The 14736-nt window shown below is 33.8% G+C and overlaps 3 protein-coding genes across 5 annotated transcripts; 2 read left to right on the forward strand and 1 right to left on the reverse strand.

The window, feature by feature from the left end:
• Positions 1 to 3997: 3997 nt before the first annotated feature.
• Positions 3998 to 10535, forward strand: Setx (probable helicase senataxin). 2 transcript variants are annotated; one of them, XM_078178758.1, is made up of 7 exons: positions 3998 to 4131; positions 4318 to 4431; positions 5010 to 5156; positions 5236 to 5455; positions 5538 to 9768; positions 9977 to 10187; positions 10264 to 10535. In XM_078178758.1, the coding sequence occupies exons 1-7, from the start codon at positions 4048 to 4050 to the stop codon at positions 10384 to 10386; spliced, it is 5130 nt and encodes a 1709-aa protein (XP_078034884.1). In that variant the 5' UTR covers positions 3998 to 4047; the 3' UTR covers positions 10387 to 10535. The 2 variants fall into 2 exon arrangements, with proteins under 2 accessions (XP_078034884.1, XP_078034885.1); XM_078178759.1 differs by lacking the exons at positions 3998 to 4131; positions 4318 to 4431 and having other exon boundaries at positions 4495 to 5156; positions 5282 to 5455.
• A 1492-nt stretch (positions 10536 to 12027) lies between these two features.
• Positions 12028 to 12990, forward strand: LOC144469142 (mitotic-spindle organizing protein 1). The gene is made up of 2 exons (XM_078179091.1): positions 12028 to 12396; positions 12503 to 12990. The coding sequence occupies exons 1-2, from the start codon at positions 12380 to 12382 to the stop codon at positions 12735 to 12737; spliced, it is 252 nt and encodes an 83-aa protein (XP_078035217.1). The 5' UTR covers positions 12028 to 12379; the 3' UTR covers positions 12738 to 12990.
• Positions 12991 to 13148: 158 nt separating this feature from the next.
• Positions 13149 to 14661, reverse strand: Boca (LDLR chaperone boca). 2 transcript variants are annotated; one of them, XM_078179089.1, is made up of 6 exons: positions 14594 to 14661; positions 13929 to 14238; positions 13768 to 13842; positions 13525 to 13685; positions 13304 to 13448; positions 13149 to 13228 (listed from the first exon to the last, which is right to left on the reverse strand). In XM_078179089.1, the coding sequence occupies exons 2-6, from the start codon at positions 14079 to 14081 to the stop codon at positions 13175 to 13177; spliced, it is 588 nt and encodes a 195-aa protein (XP_078035215.1). In that variant the 5' UTR covers positions 14082 to 14238; positions 14594 to 14661; the 3' UTR covers positions 13149 to 13174. The 2 variants fall into 2 exon arrangements, with proteins under 2 accessions (XP_078035215.1, XP_078035214.1); XM_078179088.1 differs by lacking the exon at positions 14594 to 14661 and having other exon boundaries at positions 13929 to 14139; positions 14213 to 14421.
• Positions 14662 to 14736: the final 75 nt, after the last annotated feature.

The following is a 14736-nucleotide window of genomic DNA, read 5'->3' on the forward strand; positions in this document are numbered from 1 at the left end:
TTTTTTTTTTGGTCGTGATCACGTTTGTTCATTCTTGCTTGATCAGCGATCTCGTTCCGATAGGCCTTATCCTCTCGTTCTGATCGACGAAACTGAAAGTGAACCGAAACAAACCTTACCAAACCGTCTGCCACGTATTACGTGTGTGCGTGCGAACTGGACGTCCTTCTTTCGTAATTCCGACCAGTCCTCGAAAGCATAAAAACAGAAAATATTTTGTTACACCCACCAACCATTCGGCTTCACCCTAAGTATGCGAACTTGTTCCGATACTATCAGTTTAAAGGATTTTACCATGACCTTCGACACCAATAGTTTCCGATCCCTCATACAGTAAATCACAGCTTCATTAACATTATTTTTGTTGAAGAAATTGTAAAACACCTTTTAAAATTTTAATTCAAAACTATTTTATACGTTTAATCACTTTTCCACAATTAACTTTTCAACTTTTTAACTTGGTAGAAAAATAGTATTCATATACTTTCCAAAACGCAATAATATTTTTGAAACTCGACTAAATTACTTGAATTTTTGTTAAATGTTATTTGATTTTGTCATTACTTAAAATGACACAAAACGGTAAAAAAACTCTCGTTTTGTAACTTCTTTATCTGAATCTATAACGTAAATTGAAAAAATGCCTTTCTTATATCTTCAGTAAGAAAAGAGTCAATTTTGTTTTGATATCGATGAAACTGTTAACATGCATCTAAATTACCGAGATCTACAAGACGCAATTTTGAATTCTCGTTATAGACCCAGATAAGAAAGTTATAACGTGATTACTTTTAATTTTAGTATTCCAAGAAATGACAAAATTAAAACAAGCATTTTGGTCATTGTCTACGAAACCAATCCCTCTATCATCTAAAAAGAATTCCACTCTTACAAAAGTTATAATGTTTAAAAAAGTTATTGCGTATTAAAACTTTTATGAATACTTTTATAGGCCACTATCGGTACATATGTAAATACAAAATGTCGATGAAAATAGTGTTAATGAGTATTTCGTACTCAGGTTTATCGAATTAGTAACTGAAAATCAATTTTACTTCGTATTAGGTCCAGTCTTAAAGAACTTTTTTGTGAGTATACATTAGGGTGATCCTTAATATATCCTGGTGATCCTTAAACTTGTGATTTTTCCAGTCTTATATTTTAACCTCTGTCACTTGGTGAAAAAGTGTATTGTACCTCATTGACATAAAAATTTCAGAATTATAATAATTTTATATCAATTTTAGATATACTTGTATTTCATTATGTTAAAACTATGGGACTGCTATTTTAAATAAAAATACGATTCATTAAATGTACATATATTAAGAGCGTGGGTATATCACTTCCCATATTGTACTTTATATTTTTAAAGTTTGCCTATCATTAAACATTTAATATACTGTAGCGTCTGAACCATAACGTTACCTTTGGCTACCTGTGGTACTCGAATCGTGAATGCATTGTTTTAGGGGAACCTTAGCATGTAGCCTTTGTTTTTCCAAAATGTGTATTTCGTAGGGCGGGGTTTAAAATGAGAGTGAAAAGTAATATAGAAATAATCGAAACTAGAAGTGATGATAAAGTATAACTGTTAGTTAAAATCTTGCAGTGGAAGTAATTTCTTCTTAAAAGACATTTTTATCGCGATTTCAAGGTCATGGATGTTCTCTTTGCTGGGATTATATTTCCATCATGGTATCATGATAGCTAAGATCGAAACGAATTCAATGATCTGTTATAACATGACCTTCATATGACGCTAAGTATGAATAAATTAAGTTTAAACCATTTAAAAATGAAAACAAATGCTGAAATAACTACACAGAGAGATCAACAACGGAAAATTTTTGATATAAATGTACAAAATTATTTCCATTAACTTTTGCATATTTTTTAATTCGGTTTTTTATTCAATTCGCAACCGATTCAAATCGCGACGAACAATGCGATGTTTGATCATTTCAAGGTTACGAAAAGTCATATTGCTATAGGTTATTGGATTAGTTTAAATTTTAGATATCGTGATATAATGATAGAAATATGTAATTCTATTTAAGAAAACATCGATAATCTTGAATAATATAACTTGCCTACAAACCACACAATCTACTTATTTAGCATTTTTAAGTGTCGATATCAATAACGGAAATATTGCTTTATAACAGCTTTAGTGAACAGCCTTGTATACATACATATTATAGCGTGCTTCAATGCACCAATTGCTGCAAATACCCCAAATCAAGATTTACAATCTCTGCAACAACTTTACAAGTGTAAAGAAATTGACAACAGAATAAGTTTAGTAATAACACATTTTTGTGGACATTTGTGGAATTTAATTTCAGAATATGAAGCGTTAATTTTTTTTATAGAGAATTTTCGTCCAATATAAAGAGGCTTATAATACAAATTTTGAATTCTAAGCTAAAAAATATCAAGCGAAAGAATTATTTTTAAAGACATAAAATATTATGTTAATATTGGCATAGAAACTTTGATCTCATCACAAAGTCACATTTTCTTTCGTAAAATCGAGTCTATTTATGAAAATATCCAAACAATATAGATGTTTGGAACATCTATGAAATATATAAACAAACATTAAAAATAATGTGTTTGAAAGTAAGTAACGACTGTGCAGAACGAGACGTGAAGCTTATTATGAATATGATAGTTTATTAACGAAAAAATGAAGACAATAAACAATTCATTTTACAAATATTAGAAAATTCTTGGCGATGTTATTTAGATGCGATATTTTATAAAAAGTAGCAATTAGTTTTATTATATAATAATATATAGTTAAAAATTAAGTTTGGATAATACATAATACTAATCCATTAAAAAGTTCATTAAAAATATTTAGAAGTTGCCCCTAAGACGGTAATACACTTTTATATTGAAAGTGATGTAAATAATAGCAATTTGAAAACTTTGACATAAATATACCACAGGTTCCCGTTGTCCAAACGTTCTGAAATTTTGCAGACGCCATCTTTCACCAAACAGCGCAATGAACAGGGTTGAACCAAAAATTTTTTTTTCTAAATTAAATTTTTATAACTAAGAACCAGTATACATACATATTGCAATTTATCAATTGCCAATTAAAATTATTAGTTACGCCTATTTAGGGTGGTAAGTGAGATATTATTTAAAGTTCTACTTAATATGACTCGGAACTTTAGCGATACAATAAAAAGTGGAACAAATATTTTATTGTTCATTTTAAATAGGGCCACTGCACAGCGACTTCTTTATAATCGATTTTAAGTTATAGAAACGACTGAAAATACATGTCACCACCTGTGTACGCAGCTTAGATACGTCTGAGCGGTATTATATTTTTTATACGAAAGCTAAATCTTTCTATATTTAAAAAATCTGCCGCGATTGACATTATGCTGCCGGATATTGCAAATTTCTCTACAATAAGTTAAAATTTGGAATTTTCAATAACGCCCAGACGTAGATTAGACTTGTAGGAACCAGAATATTCTGCTCTTGGACTGTTCACTATGATATTAAAGATTATATCTGCTAAAAACCAAACCTTTACTTTTTTAATACCTATACGGTTGTTTTTTATGTTTGCGCAGTAATAATATATTGTTTGCCCCCCCACCCTGAAAACGATAACATGGTGGGTTGCATATTTACAGACGCCGAACTTCCATTTTAGCCTACTAGATGGCCGCGAAATTTCTTGCTTGGAAATCAAATCACAGAGAATAACTGAATTTTGTATACTTACAAATACGGCTGGCGTAGATAAGATTTTTAATCTAGAAAGGCGGTAAATGTCAACGTATGTATTAGCTGTGATTTTATGGATAATCTGGAATACGTTTATCCGTTTGAAGAACGAGGCAATGGTTTTGCCGAGGAACGCGATGCCTGAACTCTGCGTAAATTGATCTTGGTGGGTATAGTTCTGTGAGTTAATACTGGCAGAGATCTCTGCGAAATGTTTTCAGCGTTCCAGCGAGCAGGTTAATAACAAAGAGCGAATCTCTTTAACCTAAAACAATTTATTCGACGAAAATGAGCACTCTGAATAACTTCCAATTCCGTCTGGAACGGATTAATATACCTGAAGTGGTCCTGCTCGATAAGACCAACCACACAGTACGTTTGTTATTATTTATCAAAAACCACCCTTACTTTCAAATTACATTACGATGTTCTCTGATGCATTTTATTTAAGTATTATTTTTTGCAACTGTCTCTTATTGCAACGTAATCTAGAAAATCTTAATGCACTTATGTGACTGTTGTGAACAATGGAACTATTGATCTAAAAATTGTTTTCAGTATACTTGTGGCAGAGCTAAAGATAATCAAATAGTATGCGTTAGTCTGACTGTGTCTCGGCGTCATTGCATATTTTTTCACAGTAAGGACGAGCTGTATGTTACTGACCTGAAGGTATGCTATTATTGTAATTATTTGTATTGTTAGTAAATGATGGTCTTTGTGAAATAAGTAGTGTGGTTACTCACAGTTATACTGCCAATGTTCATGCAAATACATATCTTAAAATTTAAGTATGTATTATGGAAAATAATATGTTTTGAATATTTTAATTAAAAGGCATATATACATAAACATATGCATTAAATATTTCTTTTATATCTATTTCATTATATTTTGCTGCAAACATAACTAAATTTATTACAAACCATTACATGACACTAATGATAAATCAGTATATAGGTATATATACGCATATGTATATACTGCCTTCCAATGTTAATACTTATTCATAGAACACATCATTGTTATCATCATGATATCATTGCATGCAAACCTATATGTAAGAGAGTTTACAGTATGTAAGAATAAGTGTGAAATCATACAAATTAGTGTGAAATCATACAAATATAATAGTCATAAAGTGAATATAAATGCATAGTTGTGTGTAGAACAAACGAATGATTGGAATGCACTGATCGATATTCATAGCGAGTATATTTTAACTATTAATATGACACTCTTGTTTTCAGAGTGCCAATGGATTGTTCATAAATGGAGTTGCACAGGAACCATTTCGGACAACCAAATTACATCCAAATGATGTCATTGGATTGGGTTGTTCTGATCTTGATGTGAAAGATAAAAACATGTTTGCATACATATTGCGTTTGATCGCGGTAAAATTTAGTTTTGTATATTCAAAAGATTGTTTACTATACTTTTTACTTACACTCTTCTGTGCTGTCGCAATTTTAGCAACCACAAAAAGTGCCAAGTAACGACGCCACGACTACCCTTTCAGAAACTGTATTGAACGAAATGAACGTGTCCACACGATACACGACAAGTGAAGAATCCGATTCTGCGATCAAACGTAAAAGACTGGGAAATAATTATGATGTTCAGGTTGTTCCAAATAAAGTACCTAAATTGGATAATAACATAGGCTCTTGTTCAGAGAAAAAACCTGCGGAAAGTAATTTAACTTTACTTATTTTTCGTATTTATTCTTTAAACTGCATTTAGAATTAAATTCAAATCAGTAAGTCATGTTTCAGAATATAACGATGCGATGGATGAGGACGATCTTGAGGTAATCCACGTTTCGTTAAGTGACAGTGTATCAGAGCAAAATCGTAACAATTGTGACTCCAGTACGAAAAGTATTAAATTAAGCAATCAATTGAATTTAAGCAAACATATGGATTACGATATGTTGATTGCAAATCATAACGTAGACGATCAAAAGTGTTCCGAGTCGTCGACGAACTGTGAAACAAAACCCGTCGAACTGATAAATTCCATGAATTTGGAGTCACTTGTGCTGAGTGATATGAATAATAGTATTAAGGACAAAGAGAATTCTGTTAGTAGTTGTAAAAGTACCTTTCAAAATGTACAGAAATCGACTGAAAACAATCTGTCGAATAATAAGAATAAGGAAAATTTATTTAATAATGCCTCTAAGGATAGCAAACTGTCTGAAAACCGAGTGGAAGATGTCAGTACAAAATTCAATTCGAAAAAAGACGGTAAAATTACCAACAGTGCAATGTCTTCAAAATTACCTCCAAATTTTATACAGAATTGCGACACGGTAATCAAAATGGAAGAGGAATTACAACTAACAGATACAGATGAAGATGCAATTTCGAATTCCACGAACTATGTTCGCCTACCAATCGTGTCTCCAATCAAATTGAAACAAGTACAACAACAGCCGAAAACAAAGTTTTCAGTAGAAGATGTTGTTAATTTAAGTGATACCGAAGATGACATCTTTCCATGTTCTCAATTGTTCGATATTGGATTCGGCATGAACACGTCGATCAAAAAAGAGGTCAAAGAAGAAGTCAAAGAAGAGGAAGCAGAAATAGAACATGAGGAATTCAGTATGCTCGACGACGAGGATTTAGTCATATCGTTATCCGATAGCGACGATGAAGACAAAAACTGGCTACGTAGACTATCTCGCAGTCAAATATTAAACGAAGATGACATTAAATCAGAAACAACAGATGATTGTATTAAAAAGAAAGATTTGGGCATAAAAAACGTCGACGTTCAAAAGCCCATTGACGCTTCGGAAAAGTTTGTCGATAAATTGCTGTTAACTAGAAACGACAAAGAAGCCAAGGTAGAAAAGGATATGCAAATAGAAGAAGAAAAGAAAAGTTCTACGCATGATGAGGATGATGAGAACAAAAGTATAAACGAGATGCATTCGTTGAGTACCTCGCTGGAAACAATGGGAGTTGATTCCGTAGATCGGGCTACAAACTCATTGGAGTTATTTACTAAGAGTACAATTAGCAATAAAAACTCCCCCACCTCCTTGAAACACAAAACCCTTAATTTAAAAAGATATGAAATAGATAGTCGTACGACAAGCATAACAGAACCTGTAAAAACTTTTAGGAAGAATTCGCTTGAGAGAAAAATACCACAAATAGAGCCATTACATCTGCCTAGAGGAAGGAGGAGCACCAGTGCTAATAGAGCAACACAAGTTTCTGAGAAACCTCTGAAAGAGAAACTGTCCAGCCAGGAGAAGAAGGAATTAAAAAATAAAGCTAAATTCGAAGAATACATGCGAGCGAAGGATGAAAAGAACCGCAGACAGCTCAACAAATGGGCAGACTGCCTCCCTTCAAGTAAGAAGAAAATAAGTCCACTCACTAAAGAGGAAAAGAAACAATTAGCAGATGACAGGAAACAGAAATTGAAAAAAATCGCCATGGAAGAGAAGCGATTGTCTTTAGAGAACAATCAAGAGAAAAAACGCATCGCCCCGAAACCCAAGGCAAAAGTATCATTGAAAACGCGGAGCGATTTTCTTATGGAAGCCACAACTTCAGGGATGAAACTAGGAGAAATAAAAGAGAAACCAAAACAATCCCGAAACAAAACAAGCCCGAAAATACCTAAAAATACAACAAATGAAGAGACTGTTAAAGAAATACCGTCTCGTACCATTCTTGGTAAAATACCGAAGAAAAGCATCACAGTCAAAACGAATGCTTTGGCTCAAGACAATCTGGAGGAGGTAATGTCTCAAAAGATGAAAATTGTAGAGAATAGTGAGAGGGGAATACAAGTAAAGAATAGGTCAAAGACGGATGTAACCTTATCTTCTCCTTCCGTGTCAAATCTGAAATCTCCAGGAGAAAAGACAAAGAAACGCGTGTCGTTCTCTGCGGTGATTAAGACTGTACGCGAATATGAAATCGATGAGTCGAATGTCTTGAAGAAACTCATAGGAAAGGACGCTCCCTTGCCTGTCAGACCTATGAAGGAAGTAACGGAGAACGGAATGACAAATGAATTTTTATTGCGTATATTTTCATGGAGCCCAGTTTGGCTGGAGGAGCAGCAACGTTTAAATAGCACTGCACCCGTTGTTCGTGACGATGAGCTTCATGTGATGCTGACGCATTATAAGTCGTATGAAGAGTATTACAGAGTCATTTCGCCTCTTTTGCTGTTGGAGACCTGGTACGGAATAACGAAAGAATTTCTAACTATTGATAGGAATTGTAGACGACCCACTCTGATGTGTTCAATCGTTGAGAACTCCATTGAAACGAATACGCCGTCCCCTAACGTGCACTTTACGACCTTGATGCTTGAGGTATTGGTTACGAGAGAGGACCTACAGAAGCAAGCGCATCCCACTTATGGAGACCTGGTGTTCTTTGAATACACCAGGAATCAAGAAAAAGGACAGACGTTTCATAAAGTGTTCGCCTATGTGCAAAATGTTCATAATACTACACTATCAAACTGGACGCATTACAATAAGGAGTTAGCTAACTATGTGCAAAAACCTTACGCCTTGATAACGTATACAGTACAGACGAGGCGACTAGAACCAAACATTCTTGTAAATAGAGTAAGAAGATTGAGGAGTGTGACGTATCTGCGCCCCAATTTACGAATGGTGCAGGCTCTGGAGTACCTTCCGAAATCGCCGGTGATGAACTTAATTTTGAGTCCCAAAATTGAGCAATATCATTTACCAAATGTTCCTATCCAACCCGAGCAACTGATCACTCGGGACAAACTAAATCCAAAACAGTTAGAAGCTGTGTTCAAGGTTACTGAGACTATAATACAAAAGCAGGCAAAACTGTGTTTCATACAGGGACCACCTGGTACAGGCAAGTCAAAGGTTATTGTAAATATAGTAAGTCAAGTCTTGTATGGAAACAACAGGTATATGAGTAATGAGAGCCCCTTAAAGATACTAGTCTGTGCCCCGTCGAACGCTGCCATCGACGAAATTACTATAAGGCTACTGCAAATCAGGTCCAGCATGAAGCAAAAACGATTTAAGATGGTAAGGATCGGTCGATCGGAAGTGATGCACCCCATTGTCAAGGACATCTCTGTGATCGAATTAGCCAAGCGGGATATAAAGAAGACACAAACCAACTCAATGAATATACCATTGGACAGCGTAGAAGAAGAAAAGTCTCTTATCGAATCAAAAATTAACAAGTTGAAGTGTGAAATAGCATGCACACAGAACATGGACAAGACATACAGGGAACATCTGAAGATGAGGTTGGCGGACATGAACGTCAAGTATGAACTGCTAAAAAATCGTAGACCATTGAATGAGTTGAATTCTAAGGAGTTTGCTAGGTTACAGCGATCTGCTGAAAACAGGATCCTTAGCCACGCAGATATTATAACTTGTACTCTGTCGTCATGTTATAGCAAGCAGATGGAATCCCTTTTTGTTACAAATAAAAAAGGAATATCAGTTTGTATTGTAGATGAAGCCACTCAAAGTATCGAAACAGAAACTTTGATACCACTTATGCTAGGTGTGAACACATTAGTTTTAGTTGGTGATCCTAATCAATTACCAGCCACAGTTCTGAGTCCTCGAGCAAAGATAATGGGGTTGGATCAGTCCATTTTCTCAAGGATTCAAAATGCCTTTGAGATGAATCCAGTCAATCCCATAATCATGCTAGATACTCAATACAGAATGCCACACGACATTTGTTTGTGGCCTAACAAGTTCTTCTATGCTGGGAAGTTGAAGACAGCTATATTACGCAATGAAGAGTTCCCGTTCCACTCGTACAGAATTTTCCATGTCAATACAAACCAAAACAATGATAATTTCTCAAATAGCAATGAGGCCCAGTTCATAGCCAATATGATACACACAATGCTGACGCACGCTAATTTGGACGGCTATGACTCCATTTCCTATGGTATTCTTACGCCATATAATAACCAGAAACAAGTGATACTGAAGAAGATTAATAACAAGTTAGTAATCATTTATCTATTTTGAAGATCTACAATAGTAACTAGACTGTGAATATTCATATATTAATTTATAGAAAATGGAAGGGCCCCAACTTCCATTGGAATTTGAAAAAAATAAGAATCTGAATAAATGAAATCAGCAGTCTAGTCACGATACATTATCTACAGACTACTGTTTAATAAGTACTAACACCAATGATAATTTTAGAATGTTGTTGCTGTCAGAAAATCTCAGGAAAAAGATTAGGTTTGAAGTAAACACGGTTGATGGCTTTCAAGGACAAGAACGAGATGTCATTATTATGTCATGTGTACGAAGCCAGAAGATTGGCTTTTTATCTGACAGACAAAGATTGTGCGTTGCCCTTACACGAGCTAAACACAGTCTGATAATCTGTGGTAACTTCAGCGTTTTTAATGTAAGATGATATTATTAAAACAATATGTGACATAATTTTTACATCTGTTAACCTAACGTAACTATGTTCATTGCAGAAGGATCCAATGTGGAATTCCCTATTGTCAGATGCAAGATCGAGAAAAATATATTTTAACGTAAACGCCCAAGCAGATCCTCAAGAGATTAAACAATATGTTGTTAAGAGATTTAGTTGTTAATATTCACCTTGTACATTTGTAAATCACATACCATTGAAATTTTACTTACTCCTCTGTAAAAATCATATAATGTATATTGTTATTCATTTTTCTACGTCATTGTTTTTTGAATAAATACATTTTTGTGAAGAAAACAAAAACTGTTGCAAAACATCCATGCTGCAATTAAACATTTTCATACGAATGAGTACAAATACAATAACGTACAGTAGTAAACTCTGGTCGGTTTAGATCGTAAGGAAGGACTGCTTCGTTCTGATTGGCTATAGATTGGCAGATAAACAGTGCTTCCCTCTTAAAATTCGAGTAGAAAACACTATTGTATTATTTTCTTCACTCAAATCAAATTTCATTTACTCCGTAAACCAAATGTTCATACATACATGACATATGTACAGTACATGGTATGCTCATTCAGTAACATTTCGCCATATTGAGCTATATCAGAAGCAAAGAGCTCAGAAATTTGAGGTAAGGTACAAAAACTGCCTTTTTCTGATTAATTAACGCTTCTCAGCTAAGCTGCCCTCACATCTGTCTCATTTTAACATGCTTGTAGTCGTACTCTTCTCGCGCACTTGCTTGCATGGTGCTCCATCTCAAACACCTGGCGCGATATTCAACTTGAACTTTTCACCTCATAAAATTATCGATTACATTTGCCGGTGAATTTGCAAACACGTTAATAAACAATGTAATATGAAAGGTTTCGGGCAGTTTTAGAAGGAAATAGCCGCAACAGGAAGGGACAAGTGGGAGCAAGTGGAAAGAATACTGCATTAAGATGAAAACAGTAGCAGCAAAAACTGCAGAAGTTTCCATAACATATGAAATTAAACAAAAATATTAATATTCATTGTGAAAAAGTAAAATCACGATAAAATGGAATATAACATTTTATTAACCCCTTAACTTACAATTTAGGTACGAAAATTTCGAGCCGAAAACGTATACAAGCTCGCGCAGCTTTCGAGCCATTCGCACGACTTGTTCCGTACGATGATCGGGCCAATCGTAAATATTACATAATCGCAAATAAACTTTTTGTAGTACTTGCATCTGCCACAATTATTACAATTACATTATAGTTACTTAGCAAATATTCCACAAATATTTATAACTTTAAAAGGCCGTCACCGCTAATATTCACATTTGGCCCAATCATCGTATTACGGGCTATGCCCGTAAATAGAAATTTGATTTTGCGAGGGAGTGGAGCAAATTTCGATTATAATTAAAAAGAAAAGAAAATTCGTTTAATTTGGAAGAAGGTACAATGGAAAACGTATTAAAATGGTAAACGATAAAATGAAACACGTATTTAGAAGAACCCCATTTCTGATCACAGGACTGAATCAAAAGCCAGTAGTGGTTCGTAGTGTACTCAGAGTACATTAAACAGCTTTCGCAAATATACTGAACATAACAGATTTCATTTTTTTGAAAGTTGAAGCTCTTTTATAAACAAAATTTCACGACGCGAACCTCGGATGGCGCACCAACCGAGCGAATACGCAGAAAGAATGAAACCGTATGCATAGCGAAATAAGCAAGCTAGGTTTCCTATCCATGTGCACAACCACACATAGAATCTGATGGATATCGTTCTGTTTCCCTCGTAGGGATGTGAAACCAGCTTAGGGAGCACGAAAAGTGGGGAAGTAAGACCCATACTGTACAGTTCACTGTTTTCATTCTGTCTCTCTCCATCAACTCCAGTTTTCTGTCTAACCCAACTACGCGAGCTGGACACGCATTAAAATGGTAGGAGTAAAACGCTTAGAATGAAGCGTTAGAAATCGCTCACAATAAAGAAGTTCATCTTTTTTAAATGCGTTCTTGAACTTGATTGAATTTGGTGATTACTTTGGAAACAGAAACGTTGAATTAAAAAATCGCGCGAAATCTCAACAAAGATGTCAAATAAAATATTTCCTTGAAATGTGCGAAGAATAGTCTTCTTTAGAAGCTGGTTGTTAAGAATAACGTAAAGATGTCTAACACGGAAGAGTATGTATTCTATAAAATAATCCTACACAAACTTAACCTCTTTTCATATTTTATGTTAAAAGATAACCACAAAAATGATTTCACTTTTTTCATTTTTAACATTTAGAAAGGAACGGAACCGAGCTAACATGCCAGAACCTGTGCATCACCAAATAAATGCTGCTCGAAAAACGTTTCAAACACTGTACCAAATCTCGAAATTATTAAACACGAACTTGGACCCAACAACGTTAGGCATATGTATCAGATTATGTGAGAACGGAGTAAATCCATATGCACTTGCAACTGTGGTAAAAGAGCTACAGAGAGAAGTGAACGCTATGAATAATCCATCAACTTAAATTTTAATACCATTTATACTGTTTTCAATAAAGTATAGTTAAGTTTTGTTTTTTATATCAAGTAGAACAGATTTGTTGGCATGTAAGTCTTAAAATATGTTGCATAGAAAGTTTTGTAATGAAACAATGTTGAATCGTATAATATAACTAGCATTGTTGACTGATTGTTTCATTGTTGGTGTTTTAAGTAATTGTAATACATTTAAATATTGAATGATAATTGAAATAAAATTGGCATTCAAATTGCTACATATGTTAAATGTATTTATGATGTATTAAGTAGAATTTATAAAAAATAATTTAAATTGTAAATTTATTTTTGAAAACAGAAAGAGTATCCAAAATTATTTTATACATAATTGGCTTATATGTAAGTATATATTTATAAAAATATACAAACGTAATATTTAATGTTTTTGAAAAATAAATATAGAGAATTATAATTCCTCGTTCTTCTTTTTTGTTTTATTTGTTTGCCTCCTGGTTGCACTCTGCAACGATTTGTAAATTTAATTTCAACTAAATGAATTCTGTATATCACTGTGTCAATTGTATTACACAGTTACCTGTTTCTCTTGTTCTCTGTAATACACTTGCCCTTCAAGTGTAACATGTGACAATTCTGGTTGCTGTAATAAATAGTTTTTTGCATCTACTGCCTGAGATCCCTCACGGAATAGAAATACACATCTCTTCTGATCTATTAGATACCTTTAAATAAAACAATTTAATATTAAATTTTTACAACTTTATCAACATATAAGGAAGATACAATAATCGCGTTTACCTTTCAGCAATAATATGATTATTTTGTAAACTGGTTTGCCATATTTTCATTATTACATCAGCTTCTTCAGTTGAAATGTCTTCATTAATGTCAACAAACATCATCACACCTTTGCCTTTCTTAGTCATTTTAAGAACATTATCAGGATTTGACATATCAAGCTGTATTACAAAATAATGATGGAACAAGATTATTAATGACAGAAATCAACAGAGAATTATTGCCTTTTCTCTGTCACTGTACCTGTGATACATCGACCTTTGGACTTGGTCTAAGATGTTCTGGTAATTCATCTGGTTCTAAAGGTTCATCATTTTCCTGAAATATAAGAAGAATATAATGAATTTTATTTTTTAGGAATATCCATTTGATTATTAAGAAAGATTCAAAGAAGAAAAGCCCACCTCCCACTGGTCTAATAAGTGCTCCAAATCTGCATCAGTCATATCGCGTATATCTTTGTCTTTCCATGACTTTTTCTTCTCTGATTTGACGTTGTTTGTGGCACCAGTGTAAAGCACAAAAAATATGCTACAAATTATAATTTCTCGTTTCATAATGAAATTGTATTAATCTTGTAGAGGGCAACACGGCGTTCTTCACTATCACGGTTCCCTAATATTAACGTATTTTAAAAATCATTGAATTTCTTGCTGTCTAGTTATTTACTTAGCAAAAATATATTTACAAATTATTCTTCAACTTTTGCTTCACCTAAAGTACAAACAAAAATTATCAATCTCCACACATGTTACGGTAAATGCATATTATGTAGGTACGGTACACATCAGTACACATGTCGCCAGTAACCACGAGTCTTATCTCATGGCAATTTGTAGACGTAGTTGTGTACAGTTGCGACGGACCGGCATAGATGACTCGGAATGTGAATATAATGAAGATGGCCTTAGATTATATACACTACTAGATACAACGTGTGTATAGTGCTTGTATGGAATAGTCAAGATCCAGTGATGTAAAAATTAATCGACACGGAAATATAGCAAGGAGGCTCTAGAGCATCCGTGTGAACCTGCTCACTATATTAATGAATATTAATTAAACATACTTTAAAAAGTTACTCTTCAATTGTCCATAATTGTTCGCCAATTAGTTTTAGTTATTTACTTATCCTTTTCGAGAAATATCCATAAAACTTTTTGAGACTTCTTGGAACTTTCACGAGAGGCTGGATAATTTTAATAATACAGT

Source organism: Augochlora pura, chromosome 4, assembly GCF_028453695.1.
Source record: "Augochlora pura isolate Apur16 chromosome 4, APUR_v2.2.1, whole genome shotgun sequence".
Taxonomy (NCBI): Eukaryota; Metazoa; Arthropoda; class Insecta; order Hymenoptera; family Halictidae; genus Augochlora; species Augochlora pura.

Bases quoted from the DNA above. Each gene is read 5' to 3' on its own strand.
- Setx (XM_078178758.1), top strand. From the start codon at position 4,048: ATGAGCACTCTGAATAACTTCCAATTCCGTCTGGAACGGATTAATATA. The intron at 9,769-9,976 runs GTTAGTAATCAT...TGATAATTTTAG, and splicing joins CTGAAGAAGATTAATAACAA to AATGTTGTTGCTGTCAGAAA. The intron at 10,188-10,263 runs GTAAGATGATAT...TGTTCATTGCAG, and splicing joins GTAACTTCAGCGTTTTTAAT to AAGGATCCAATGTGGAATTC.
- Boca (XM_078179089.1), bottom strand. From the start codon at position 14,081: ATGAAACGAGAAATTATAATTTGTAGCATATTTTTTGTGCTTTACACT. The intron at 13,686-13,767 runs GTACAGTGACAG...TTTGTAATACAG, and splicing joins CAAAGGTCGATGTATCACAG to CTTGATATGTCAAATCCTGA. The intron at 13,229-13,303 runs GTAACTGTGTAA...AAATCGTTGCAG, and splicing joins ACAGAGAACAAGAGAAACAG to AGTGCAACCAGGAGGCAAAC.